Raw genomic sequence first — 13,371 nt, 5'->3', positions numbered from 1 at the left:
AACTAACATTTACTTTGTATGCTGCAACTTCAAACAAAGTAGGAAATCTAGCAGAAATGGTATATATCCACGAGCCAATAGTGAATTTGAAGCATAGATGCAAATTTTATAGAAACAACTTAAATACACACACATCCCAAAGTGAACATGATCTCAAAGTTACTAAAACTAACTCAACAAGTCTGATTTTACAACACTGCAAATAATTCATTCCCTAACCACAGTAATCTCAGCATGAATATGCAGAACTCCGTTGATGAAATACAAACCTAAGAAAAGGGGTCCAACTTGTTGGAATATGTGCGTCCACTACCAGTCAACGGACCAGGTCCCTTGACACAGCAAAAACAGTGCAGAAGATTAAACAATATGAAGAACACAACACAGGCAGTTTACGTGGAAACCTCCTTGCTCAAGGGAGTAAAACCACGACCTGTCACACAGGATTTTTAACCGTTTTCACTAATCTTCACAAGCAAAAGTGAAACCCAATTACAACAACGTGAGAAAAAGCTATTAATCTCACAACCAAGCAATAATTCTAATGCTTGAAGAGCCTAAGCCGATTTTACTCTGCCCACTAAGCTATCACCACTAGACAACTTAGGATTCAACTAAGCAACACACAGGTTGCCCACTAAATCACCACGCTACGGATGACTTAGGATTTTCACTAAGCAACACACAAGGTTGCCCACTAAATTAGTTTGACTCAACTAAATTAGACTTTTCAACAAACCAAAGAATCTGAATCCTTTATAGATTAGGAACAGATTTACAATGTAAGCATGGAAGAAATAATCCTAAGACAACTAAGTAGCTTGCAGCTCTATCAAGTCCCTGTTGCTCTTAGGATGATCCTTCTTGAGATGTCCTTTGCTTTTTGAACTTTTGAATTTTTGAAATCCAAAACTTTTGTTTGTCAAAACTTGTGTTTGTGTTGTTAGAGAAGAGACTATATTCAAATGGACACAATCCCTTGGGACGAGGCTATTGGCTGAGAGCCTGCTGTCATAAAAAGTTATGCACCAACCCCTCAGACTTGGCAGTTTTTTGACAGCTGTCTTTTCATGCTTTTCATGTCGCAGTCTTGCGGGGACCACGTCCTTGCTTGCGGTGACCAGGTCCCTTGCAAACTTCTTTGTGAGTTGTTGAAAAGAACAACCTCTTCAAATCTGATTGGTTCAGCTCGATGGTGCCTCACCTACCACTGACAGGACAACCTTACAGTTGTACACCATTTTGTATCAGACGGAGAGTGACCAGGTCCCCGCATTTGTGAGATACTTAAACATACAATTTCGTTCGATCTTCTTATTGGTGTAGGACACTGCACTTTTCACTTATCACCTGACATGACAGCTTTTACGATTGTACCCCATTTAAATCTGGATGAGAGAACTCTGGCAGGGACCAGGTCCCTGCATTTGTGAGGATCATCAAAACACCTTGAATATAACATTTTCCCCCTTTTTGATGATAGCACACAAATATACCTCACACTGAGTTTATCATTCATCTCATTATCAGCAGTTCCAATAACAAGGATTTTGTTCCTTGTTAGATCGATAAGTTTGTTAAATCATCAAAACTTCATATCAAGTTCGAGCTATCATCTTAACTCAGCTTCGAACTAACATTTTTCCCCTTTTTGGTGATAACATACTTATTCACCAGTTCCCCCTATCAAAAAGAATTCTTAGGGTAACTGGAGTTTCATCATCTCTAAGTTTGTCAACTCATCAAAATATCAACATAGCATTTTCCTCCTTTTTGATGATGACATACTTATTCATCAGTTCCCCCTATCAAAAAGAATTCTTGGGGTAACTGAAGTTTAATCATCCCCAAATTATGTGAAATCATCAAAACATCAAGATATCATCTTCCCCCTTTTTGATGATGACAAACATCTTCTTCCCCCTATCGACAGGACTAGGTCCTCGTCAGGTAGCAAGCAGCAAGCATTTATTCACCCTATCAGTATGACCTATCTCTTCAAGTAGCTACCATTGATTTCTCCTATCAATGTGACCATGTCTTCTTCAAGCAATCATACCTTACCTTAACAACTTTCCCCCTTTTGACATCATAAAAAAAGGTTAAAGCAGTAAACCAAGTTGACAGAAATACAGTTCATTCAAATTCATGGACACTTGGGCAACACTGAGCATGAGTAAAAAGGCATAAGGTAATGAGACAAGTCAATAGAAACAAGACATTTAACATTCATAAACAAAAGATCAGCCATCAAAGCATTGCAAGTATGATTACAAACGAAAACCAGAACAATGCTCAAAGAGAGAAATGAGGACTGACATAGAGAGGTAGGAAGATAGGGATGATTTAGAGGCAAGGGACTGAAAGAATAGAATAGTAAAGCATATCCCCTAGCATGAGATTTTCAGAATCTTCTCTTAACGTTTAGCATTTTGTGCAGCCCAACCTGTATGTTGAACCTTCAGGGCCTACTTTTTTAAAAAAAAAAAAATTTTTGTGTTTTGGCACCTGGTCCCTCTGATAGTGTTATTTCAGAAGCTGAACTTTTAGACAACTCATTTCAGTATTCCAGTTAACACGAGCAACTGTCATAGCTTCCAGCACCAGCCTGATTTTCTCATAACAGAAGGATTTGTAACACAAACAACTCAAGGCCTCCGAGATGCATAGAACAACAATTGAGGAACCAAAAAGTTTTTTTCTTTTTTTACAATCAGACACCTTCCTATACAGAATACTTTGAGTTCTGATAGTATCAACTTCTCCCTTTCCGGACATCATCTTTTCCACTTCTTCTTATTTCACGGGGTACCTGGTCCCTCTTCACATTTAAAACATATTTATAAAAGAAATCTCCAGTAAGAGCAAAGAGTTTAACAACTTGAAGTGTGTTTTGAGAGAGGAAAAAAGATAATTTAAAAATGAACTCTGATATTTGAAGGTAAAGTGATTTTTCTGGGAAAATAAAAAGAAATATGGAATATAAAGAAAGAGAGAGGAAGTATCATTTTGATACTCAAAAGATGATTCAGATTCCTGAATGACAGACATGTGGCAATTGCAATGGTTCTCATGCATTATTCAAATTGCAATAATAAGAGTGCTAACCTTTGAGAAAGGATCAGGTCCCTCTCTGTAGTTTGAATGTCATTGCCTAGACCTGTCCTGACTTCCCTTTTCCTTCATCCCCTTTTCCATGTGTGTATACCTATAAAAGGTATGAAATTGAACTTGCCAAAACAAACATAACTGAAAATCAAGGATACCTGCTCCATTTTCATAATCATGAAAGAGTTGATTGCTTCAAGCAGGATCCATTCAAGAATGTTTCAGCATTCCCAACATCAGATTGATTAAGATATTGCTTGATCCACAAGAGTTAAACCCATCAAGATGCACTTGCTAAATTTTCTGCCTCAATTGATGAAAGAGCAACTAAATATTGCATTTTAATTTCCCATGAGTAAAAGATCATCCTGTAACAGAAGCCATTTCTGAGATACTCTTTCTATCAACTAGATACCCAGCACAACATCACCATGTACTCGAACTCAAACTGTCCCCTGCTGGACAGAATAGGACCAGGTCCCCTGTCTTCTTCAAAAATCTTCAAATTCTACTAGTAGCCTACAAAGGTGATTTCTTTGTACATGAGTCGAGCTTTTGAACCCGGTTCATCAACATCCAGCTTCAAGTTAGTGCTCAAAAAGTATGAATTGTCCAGACACCCATAACATGAAACCTTTTCAGCAGCTTCTTTAATCTGGTACCAGGTCCCTTTCTTTGTTCAGACAACAATTGTCTTGATCACACTGTGCGATCTTCTTCTCTTCAGCTAAGTTACTGTGAGTACACACTAGTCCTAACTTAGGACTTTAGTGAATATTTTCAAGACACTCGATCTTCCATTTTGCTCGCAAAACATCATGATAACATTGCACCTCTGTAACATTTTTCTAGACTTGAAGTATGTTAAGCCGTTTGAGCAGCTCACAAATGCACTTTTCTTGACGACCAACGGTATCTTTTGAGTTTTGTTGAACCTGTAGCTCTAAGAAGAGTTCTCTCATCGTAATCATTTAGAACCTACTAGCCATTAATGCGACAAACTCTTCACATAATAATTCAAAACCAAAGATGAATTCATTGATATACAATTGAACGATCAACAACTCCTTTCCTAATGTATTCAAAGAGAGGGTTTTTGACTTACCTCACTTGAAGTCATTGTTGAAGAGGAACTTGGACAACCTATCAGCTTGTTGGGAACCTAGTTGTCATACATTGCTTCTTGCAAACTGAGCTTGATAAGTTTTTTCATTTTCACCTTCAGCACTCACATTATCAGTTTGAACTGCATCATCTTTGTACAACACTGTCTAGAGGATCGGGTTCCTCATCAGGTTCATTATCTGCATCAGCTTCCTTGAGATTGCTGGATTCATGAAGAGAATGTTCTTCAGCAAGCTCACTATTTAGACCATCTCTCTATTCTGAAGCAACCCTTCCATCTCAGAAACTTTTTTCTTTGCAACTTCTAAACTCTTCCAAACTCATCAACAAAAACATGATCATTTTTAGTATACCCCTGATAAGCCTTACTGTAGGAAGAGTGTACCACAACTATTCTTTCATCAATATTGAGATCAAACTTCTCAATATCATCATTTTGGTCATAGAACATGTAGTATTCAACACTTCTGTCGAAAGTTCTTTGAAAGACTACGAGTCTGCTTCTTTGATTTAAATGAAGATATGGTTTAGAGCCTGCTTCTTTGATTTAAATGAAGATCTGGTTTATCTTCCTCTGATACATGCATCACACACTTTACTGTCACTGAATTTCATCTTTGGCAGACCACAGACCAGGTCCCTAGAAACCGATTTTTTCAGTAGAGAAGATCTCACATGACCTAGTCTCATGTGCCGTAAGTCAGCACTTTCACTTTGAGAACTTAGGCGTGTCAAATCATCTCCATGAGTTATTTCTAATTCTGCCGCATGCATGTTTTTCCTTGTTCTATCAGTAAAAATCACCCTCTTTTGCCATTGCCAAAAATTGACACCTCCTCATTGAAGTGCCTTGAGTGAAAGGAAGTTTTTGGTATTTCTAGTCATGTGCATTGAGCAGCCACTATCCATGTACCAACACGTGTTGCTACTTCCTTCACAACAACATTAGTTGTTAGATTTGGAAACCCACTTCAATCTGAGTTCCCAATAAGCTGACAAAGGTGTAATGAGAGTGCTTTTTTTCCAGTGTGGCAACTTTGTCTTCTTCAAGATTGAGACCCTATGAACTGGAGCAGGTTCTCTGTTTCTAGCAGTTTCTTGTCTAGGCTTTTTGCCAGTAGGACCTGGTCCTGGCTGAGTCCTTTTCTGCTTAGAATAGATAGAGAAATTTTCTTGTGAAGCTTTCCAAGCAGGACAATATCCTTTCAGATGGCCGTTTCGACCATAGTGAAGGCATAGTAAATTGTCTGAGACAAACACATATTTGTTGTGGGGGTTGTAAGGAGGAGTAATGTTCAAACTTCCTAACCCCCTTTTATTATTGTTGCTTTGACTTGTAACATTAGATAGTAGTTTGGTGGAGCTGGTCCATTTTAAGGATACATGAAGTTCCTCCTTAAGACGGACCAGGTTCCTCTCTATCTGATCATTTCTTTTCACGGCTAAGGAAAGTCTGGTTTCAGCCGTGTTTAAATTGCTTTCTAACTCTACCTGCAGATTAGTAGCTTCACCCTTCCTTTTACCAGATTTCTCAATCATCAAATCCAGCTGCTCCTTAAGTTCCAGTTTTTCAGATTCAAGAACCATCACTTGTTCCTCAAAAATAGACATCTGAACTACCATTACTTCCTTTCTTCATTTAGACCATCAGAACTACTGTTCATAGAGTCCCTTTCAGTAGTTAACTCTATAACAGAGTCAACGAAGACATTTGCTAACGTTTTCAACCTTTTAATAGAGTACGTATTCAAGTTTTGCTTAAAGTCAAGAAGAGTTACCTTATCTTCATCATCGTCTTCATTTGACTTAGCCATAAGAGCTAGGGTGGCAGGGGGACCGGGATGGCCCGCCTCGGCCTGCGTCCCGCCCCGCCCCGTTTTGAACCCGGCCCATCCCCTAGGGTTTAAGGGGTAAGGGATGAGGGGACCGGTCAGGGGCCGGTTCACCCATACGTCCCGGTCGACCCGATCCGGACCCGGCCCGGTTGAACCGGCCGGTTAGCGGGATCCCCTCTGTTTTTTTTTTTAAAAAAAATTATAAAATTTGACCGTTTAGATCCGTTGGGGAAACGGCTAGTGCCCCCCCCCCCCCAAACGGATTTTTGCCCCTTTTTGTGTTCCCAGACACCCCCTACTTTTAGAACTTTATTTTAAACCCTCAAGTTATAATAATTATACTTTAACCCATTTTTAATATTATAAATACACCTATCCCCTACTATTTCTTACAAAATCATCTATTCTCATTTCTCTCATCTATTTTTTATATCCTCTCAAGTGTCAATCTTAATTTATGTTCCATTTTAATTCTCATATTATTAGAATCCATATATTTCAATTTTCAATTCAAATTTTTCATATTATATCAATAAATATTGTTATCAAGTATTGGTTGGAGTTACAAATTACTAGTTACAACAAACCACAAGCTTCAACAATCGGTTTAACGTCTGCTATTAACGCAGGCGTTTGGTACATTCGTTTCATAATATTTATATTTTATTTTTCGTCTATACTTTTGTGTTATTATTATTTGTATATTACACTTTATATATATATAATTAAGTATGAGTTCTAGAAAAAAAAACAGCGGTAAAGGAAAAGAGAAAGCACAAGATAATGAAGAAAGTAGACTTTTTAAATTATTTAATTTTGGTAAAAAAAATAGTAAAGAAAAAAAAAGAGTAAAAGTGGTGGTACTTCATCTAAATCAACGAGTAGAGTTAGATTTAACATAAATGATTCTACTTATGTTGATGATTCTCCTTATGATATTGATTCAAATGTTCAACTCGATTATGAAATCTTAGAACGACGTTATGGTAATATTAATCCTAATGTTGATGAAAATTCAGGTGAAGAAGTAGAAGTTGATTTGGGAGAAGAGGAGTTAGAAGAAACACCGACTAGTCCGGTGACAGAAGTTCCAAATGAGACTATTAATTTACCGGAGCAAATTTTTGGACATCCACCCCTTAAACCTCCCACAAGGGAGAAGGTGAAGTATCAACGACCTAAAACTTCTATTTTGTGGCAATTTATGACTTTCGATAAAGAAAATAATGTTGCTATTTGTAATAAGTGTAAGCAACCTTTTAAACATAAACAAGATGGGGGTCAAGGTGGAACGGGGGGATTAAATTGAAATTTGTTATCTTGTGTGCCGTTTCAATATAAAGAAGCTAAAGCATTAGCCAATAGAAAAAAGGGAATTTCAATTAATGAATTCGATATTACCGGTAGAACCGTCAATATGGGCTAAGCCCGTTGGGCCGGCCTGGCCTAACTCGGGATTTAATAGGGCTGGGTTAAGATATTTGGAGCCCATTAAGAAAAGAGCTTTTTAGCCCGGCCTGAATAAGCCTGCTCATTTGGGGGGCTTGAGAAATATTGGTAGGGCCGGCCCGTGGGCCAATAAAAATTAATTTAAAAATATAATATAATATTAAAATTTAAAAATAAAGAGAGTCCAAAATCAAAATAATTAGGTTAATATTTCTATTTAGATATTTATACTTTTAGTTGAAAAAAAAACGTAATAAATATTAAGGAAAATGCACAAGTACCCCCTAGATGTAACGACCTGTTTAGTCGTTTTGAGCAGCAGATTTTATTTCTGGAAAATTGGCTGAGGAAACGGACCCCACGACGGAACGTCACAGGCACGACGGACCGTCGCAATGTCTCGTTTCAGCATACTTAGAAATTCTGAAATTGGGTACTGAAAATCGACTCTCTGTAATCGGTGACGGACCTGCAGGACGTGCCGTCACATCCACGACGAGCCGTCGTAAGCTCCCGTTGCAAAACACTTCAACTCTTGAGAAATTGGTACGGGAAACGAGTCTCTGACCGTCAGGACGGAGGTGCAGGACGGACCGTCACAGGTGTGACGGGCCGTCACAGTCCACCTGGACTTTGGGGAGGTTGCGACGACCATCGTGACGGACCGTCGCAGGCACGACGGCCCGTCACAGGTTGCGCAAGTCCCAGGCAGAATCGGATTTCTTCACACGTTTTAAGGGACGCATTGGACTATTCTTTCCTTAATTATAAAGTTAGAGGGTTAATATTAATAAGTCTAATTACTTGGGGGTTAAAAGAGGTGACCTTAAGTTAATTAGTGGGTTTTATTGTCCTCTTTTACACTTAATTATAGGTTAATTAGGGTAAAAGAGAGAGGGTTTGAACATAAGAAAACAGAAAGAACAAGAAAGAGAGAGAGAGCGGTCGATCAAAGGGGAGAAAACAGAAGCTTGGGAATTTGCTTGATCACAAGTCTTCGGTGGAGGTAGGTTATGGTTTTTACGATATTCGTAGTGAACTCTTAATAGTGAATGATATGTATTGATAGTATTGTAAACCCTGCTATGTGTTTAATTGTATGCTTGCATGATTGTGATTATGAAATTGTGATAAACTAAGCATGATGAAGTTATTGAATCCTAAATCTTGAAAGAAACCCTAATTCACTGTTAATGATGATGCCTTAGTATAAAAGAAGGCTTGATAAATTATATAATGAGATTGATGATGCCTTAGTATAAAAGAAGGCTTGATAAATTATATAATGAGATTGATGATGCCTTAGTATAAAAGAAGGCTTGATGAATTAGGGGATCGGGTGCCACGTTCCGGTACCAGGATAGAATATGAGGATCGGAGTGTCACGTTCCGACACCAGGATAGAATATGGATCGGGTGCCACGTTCCGGTACCAGGATAGAATATGAGGATCGGAGTGTCACGTTCCGACACCAGGATAGAATATGGATCGGGTGCCACGTTCCGGTACCAGGATAGAATATGAGGATCGGAGTGTCACGTTCCGACACCAGGATAGAATATGGATCGGGTGCCACGTTCCGGTACCAGGATAGAATATGAGGATCGGAGTGTCACGTTCCGACACCAGGATAGAATATGGATCGGGTGCCACGTTCCGGTACCAGGATAGAATATGAGGATCGGAGTGTCACGTTCCGACACCAGGATGAAATATGGATCGGGTGCCACGTTCCGGTACCAGGATAGAATATGAGGATCGGAGTGTCACGTTCCGACACCAGGATAGAATATGGATCGGGTGCCACGTTCCGGTACCAGGATAGAATGAGGATCGGAGTGCCACGTTCCGGCACCAGGATAGAAATAGAGGAGCGGAGTGTCACGTACCGACACAAGAGGAAGAAAGATAATGAATCTTGAAAGATAATGAATATACTCAATCTAATGAACCCAATTCCCAAATGAGTATGGTATTGAGGCTTGAGTCCTCATGTGTGAACTTAGTGGAAATTGTTAATGATATAGTACTCGTTGTTGCTACATGTTAAGCATCATAGTTGATTTTATGATATTACTTGATATATATTATCTTCTATTTTGAGTTGGCCGATGATACTTACTCAGTACTGTTGTTGTACTGACCCCCTACTTTTATGTTTTCTTCTTTGTTATTTGTGGAATGCAGCAAACGTTCCGTCAACTTCAACTCAGCAGTAAATCAAGCCAGTCTTCGACACACCGGATCTTCAGGGTGAGCTAACGCTTCTAGCTTGGACTGGGTCTTCTTCTTCGAGTCTTGATGCCTTGAACTTCCGGCATGGACTAGCTTTTTAGTTATTTTTGTTCTTAGACATTCTTAGTTTAGTAATTTGAGATAGATGTTCTTGTGATGATGACTTCCAGATTTTGGGGAATTAATAGATGTTGATTTGTTTTATTTAATGAGTTTAAGTCTTCCGCATTATTTTCTGTTGATATATGTTAAAATGATAAGGGTTAGATTGGTTGGTTCGCTCACATAGGAGGGAAATTGTGGGTGCCAGTCGCGGCCCCGGTTTTGGGTCGTGACAGACTTGGTATCAGAGCATTAGGTTCATTGGTCTCATCACACAAGAACGAGTCTAGTAGAGTCTTAAGGAACGGTAGGGGGACGCCTTTACTTTTCTTTGAGAGGCTATAAGACTTTAGGAAAATTCCATTCTTTCATTCTTCTTTCGTGCTACTACTTGAGTCCAATTGGTATCTAGGTGATACAAATTGGTATCTGACCATCTTCATTCTATTTCGCAGATGGTTAGGACTAGAGCAACGACCGCACCAGCAGCAACAACGGAAAGACAAGAAACGACTGAGCCAGCCACTGGGGCTGTGGCTCGAGGAAGAACAGCGGCAAGAGGCCGTGGAAGAGGTCGTGGGAGGACGTCCTCTAGAGGAAGAGGACGAGCCCCTAGCCCATCTGATACTAGGGCGGTGACTCCTCCACCGACCGAGGAGGTGATAAGAGAGGGTGAGGAAGGGGAGAATGAACGAGTGCAAAATGAGGAAATGCCACCCCAACCTACCCCAGAGATGATCAACCAGGTACTTGCTTATCTTAGCGGGTTATCCGATCAGGGTCAGGCCCCTCCAGTGGTTTCTGCACCAACACCTCCGGTTCCAGAGATACGACATGCGGCTACTATGGCTCCCCGCATGGAGGCATCATTGGGAATAGGCACATTTCCACGTCTGACTACTGGGCCTATTATGACAAATGATCAGCATGAACTTTTCAGTAAGTTCTTGAAATTGAAACCTCCAGTCTTTAAGGGCGCAGAATCAGAGGATGCCTACGATTTTCTGGTTGATTGTCATGAGCTACTACACAAGATGGGTATAGTAGAACGGTTTGGCGTTGAGTTCGTGAGCTATCAGTTTCAAGGGAACGCCAAAATGTGGTGGCGGTCACATGTTGAGTGTCAACCAACAGAGGCACCACCTATGACTTGGGAATCATTCTCTACCTTGTTTATGGAGAAGTATATCCCAAGGACTTTGAGAGATAGAAAAAGGGATGAGTTCTTGAGTCTAGAGCAAGGTAGGATGACGGTTAACGCATATGAGGCCAAATTCCGTGCATTATCCAGGTATGCCACCCAACTTTGTTTCAGTCCACAAGAACGGATCCGCCGTTTTGTGAAGGGGTTGAGGTCAGAATTGCGGATTTCAGCCTTACAGATAGCGGCAACGGCAACATCCTTCCAAGAGGTGGTAGACTTTGTGATAGAGGTGGAAGGAGTGAAACCAGATGACTTCACCACGACATCGACATCAAAAAGGTTTCGAAGGGGAGGTGAGTTTAATGGTTCTTACTCTAGAGGACAGAGCTCCGGAGGTCACTCAGTTCGACCAATTCAGTCTTCACTACAGACTGTAGTTGGGGGTCCACCTCAGACCGGTCAACACTTCTCTGAGAGGCCGATGCGTGAACCCAGAGAATGTTATGGATGTGGGGAGATTGGACACATTAAGAGGTATTGTCCAAACCAGAGTTACAGAACCCCACTAGCTAGAGGTAGAGGTGGTCATGGTAGAGGCCGTTATTCTGGAGGGCGTGGTGGCCGAGGTAATGGTGGTCACCAAAACGGCAGAGGTGAAGGGCAAACTGGAGCCACCACTACGCAACATGGTAGGGGCAACGGACAGACAAATAATGGGGCCCATTGTTACGCTTTCCCTGGGAGATCTGAAGCGGAGGCGTCTGATGCTGTTATCACAGGTAATCTTTTGGTTTGTGATTGCATGGCGTCTGTATTATTTGACCCTGGATCCACGTTTTCATATGTATCTTCCTCATTTGCTAATGGTCTTAATTTACATTGTGAATTACTTGACATGCCTATTCGTGTTTCTACTCCGGTGGGTGAGTCTGTGGTAGTTGAAAAGGTATATAGGTCTTGTTTGGTGAATTTTATGGGGAGCAACACCTATGTAGATTTGGTTATCTTAGAAATGGGTGACTTTGATGTAATTCTGGGTATGACTTGGCTTTCTCCGAATTTTGCGATTTTGGACTGTAATGCTAAAACGGTGACGTTAGCCAAGCCTGGGACAGATCCGTTAGTGTGGGAGGGCGACTACACTTCCAATCCGGTTCGTATCGTGTCCTTCCTTCGTGCCAAGAGGATGGTTAGTAAGGGTTGTTTAGCTTTCTTAGCACACCTCAAGGATGACACTACCCAAGTACCTTCGATCGAGTCGGTTTCGGTAGTCCGTGAGTTTTTGGATGTGTTCCCTGCAGATCTTCCGGGTATGCCACCGGATAGGGATATTGACTTCTGTATTGATCTTGAACCGGGAACTCGCCCCATTTCTATACCCCCTTATAGAATGGCTCCCGCGGAGTTAAGAGAGTTAAAGGCCCAACTTCAAGAGTTGTTGAGCAAAGGCTTCATTAGACCAAGTGCATCTCCTTGGGGTGCTCCGGTGTTATTTGTGAAGAAGAAGGATGGGAGCTTTCGGATGTGCATAGACTACAGACAACTGAACAAGGTAACTATTAAGAACAAGTACCCCATTCCTCGCATTGATGACTTGTTCGATCAGTTACAAGGTGCTTGTGTCTTCTCTAAAATTGACTTGAGATCCGGTTATCACCAATTGAAAATACGAGCAACGGATGTGCCAAAGACGGCTTTTCGAACTAGGTATGGGCATTATGAATTTGTGGTAATGTCTTTTGGTCTTACAAATGCCCCCGCTGCTTTTATGAGCTTGATGAATGGGATTTTTAAGCCATACTTGGATCTCTTTGTGATCGTGTTTATTGATGATATATTGGTATACTCTAAAAGTAAGAAGGAACATGAAGAGCATTTGAGAATGGTGTTGGAAATGTTGAGGGAGAAAAAGCTTTACGCCAAGTTCTCTAAGTGTGAGTTTTGGCTAGATGCAGTGTCCTTCTTGGGGCACGTAGTTTCTAAGGATGGAGTGATGGTAGATCCATCTAAGATTGAGACGGTAAAGAATTGGGTAAGACCTACTAATGTGTCAGAAATAAGGAGTTTTGTTGGGTTAGCTAGCTACTACCGCCGATTCGTCAAGGGATTCTCTTCTATTGCTTCCCAATTGACGAACTTGACTAAGCAGAATGTTCCATTTGTATGGTCAGATGAATGTGAGGAAAGCTTTCAGAAGCTTAAGACCTTGTTGACTACCGCACCAATTCTTACCTTGCCAGTAGAGGGTAAAAACTTCATTGTTTATTGTGATGCATCCTATTCTGGGTTGGGTGCAGTGCTAATGCAAGAGAAGAATGTGATTGCTTATGCTTCGAGGCAATTAAAGGTGCATGAACGTAACTATCCGACCC

At 40.6% G+C, this 13,371-nt stretch overlaps 1 protein-coding gene across 1 annotated transcript; it reads left to right on the top strand.

The window, feature by feature from the left end:
* Positions 1-9,657: 9,657 nt before the first annotated feature.
* On the top strand, positions 9,658-11,311 carry LOC107027699. Its single transcript, XM_027919304.1, has 4 exons — positions 9,658-9,771; positions 10,311-10,922; positions 11,040-11,146; positions 11,230-11,311. The coding sequence occupies exons 1-4, from the start codon at positions 9,700-9,702 to the stop codon at positions 11,309-11,311; spliced, it is 873 nt and encodes a 290-aa protein (XP_027775105.1). The 5' UTR covers positions 9,658-9,699.
* The last annotated feature ends 2,060 nt before the right edge of the window (positions 11,312-13,371 follow it).

The sequence above is a fragment of the Solanum pennellii genome, chromosome 8 (genome assembly GCF_001406875.1).
Source record: "Solanum pennellii chromosome 8, SPENNV200".
NCBI classification, from domain to species: Eukaryota; Viridiplantae; Streptophyta; class Magnoliopsida; order Solanales; family Solanaceae; genus Solanum; species Solanum pennellii.
This window is presented reverse-complemented; position numbering and strand designations above follow the sequence as displayed.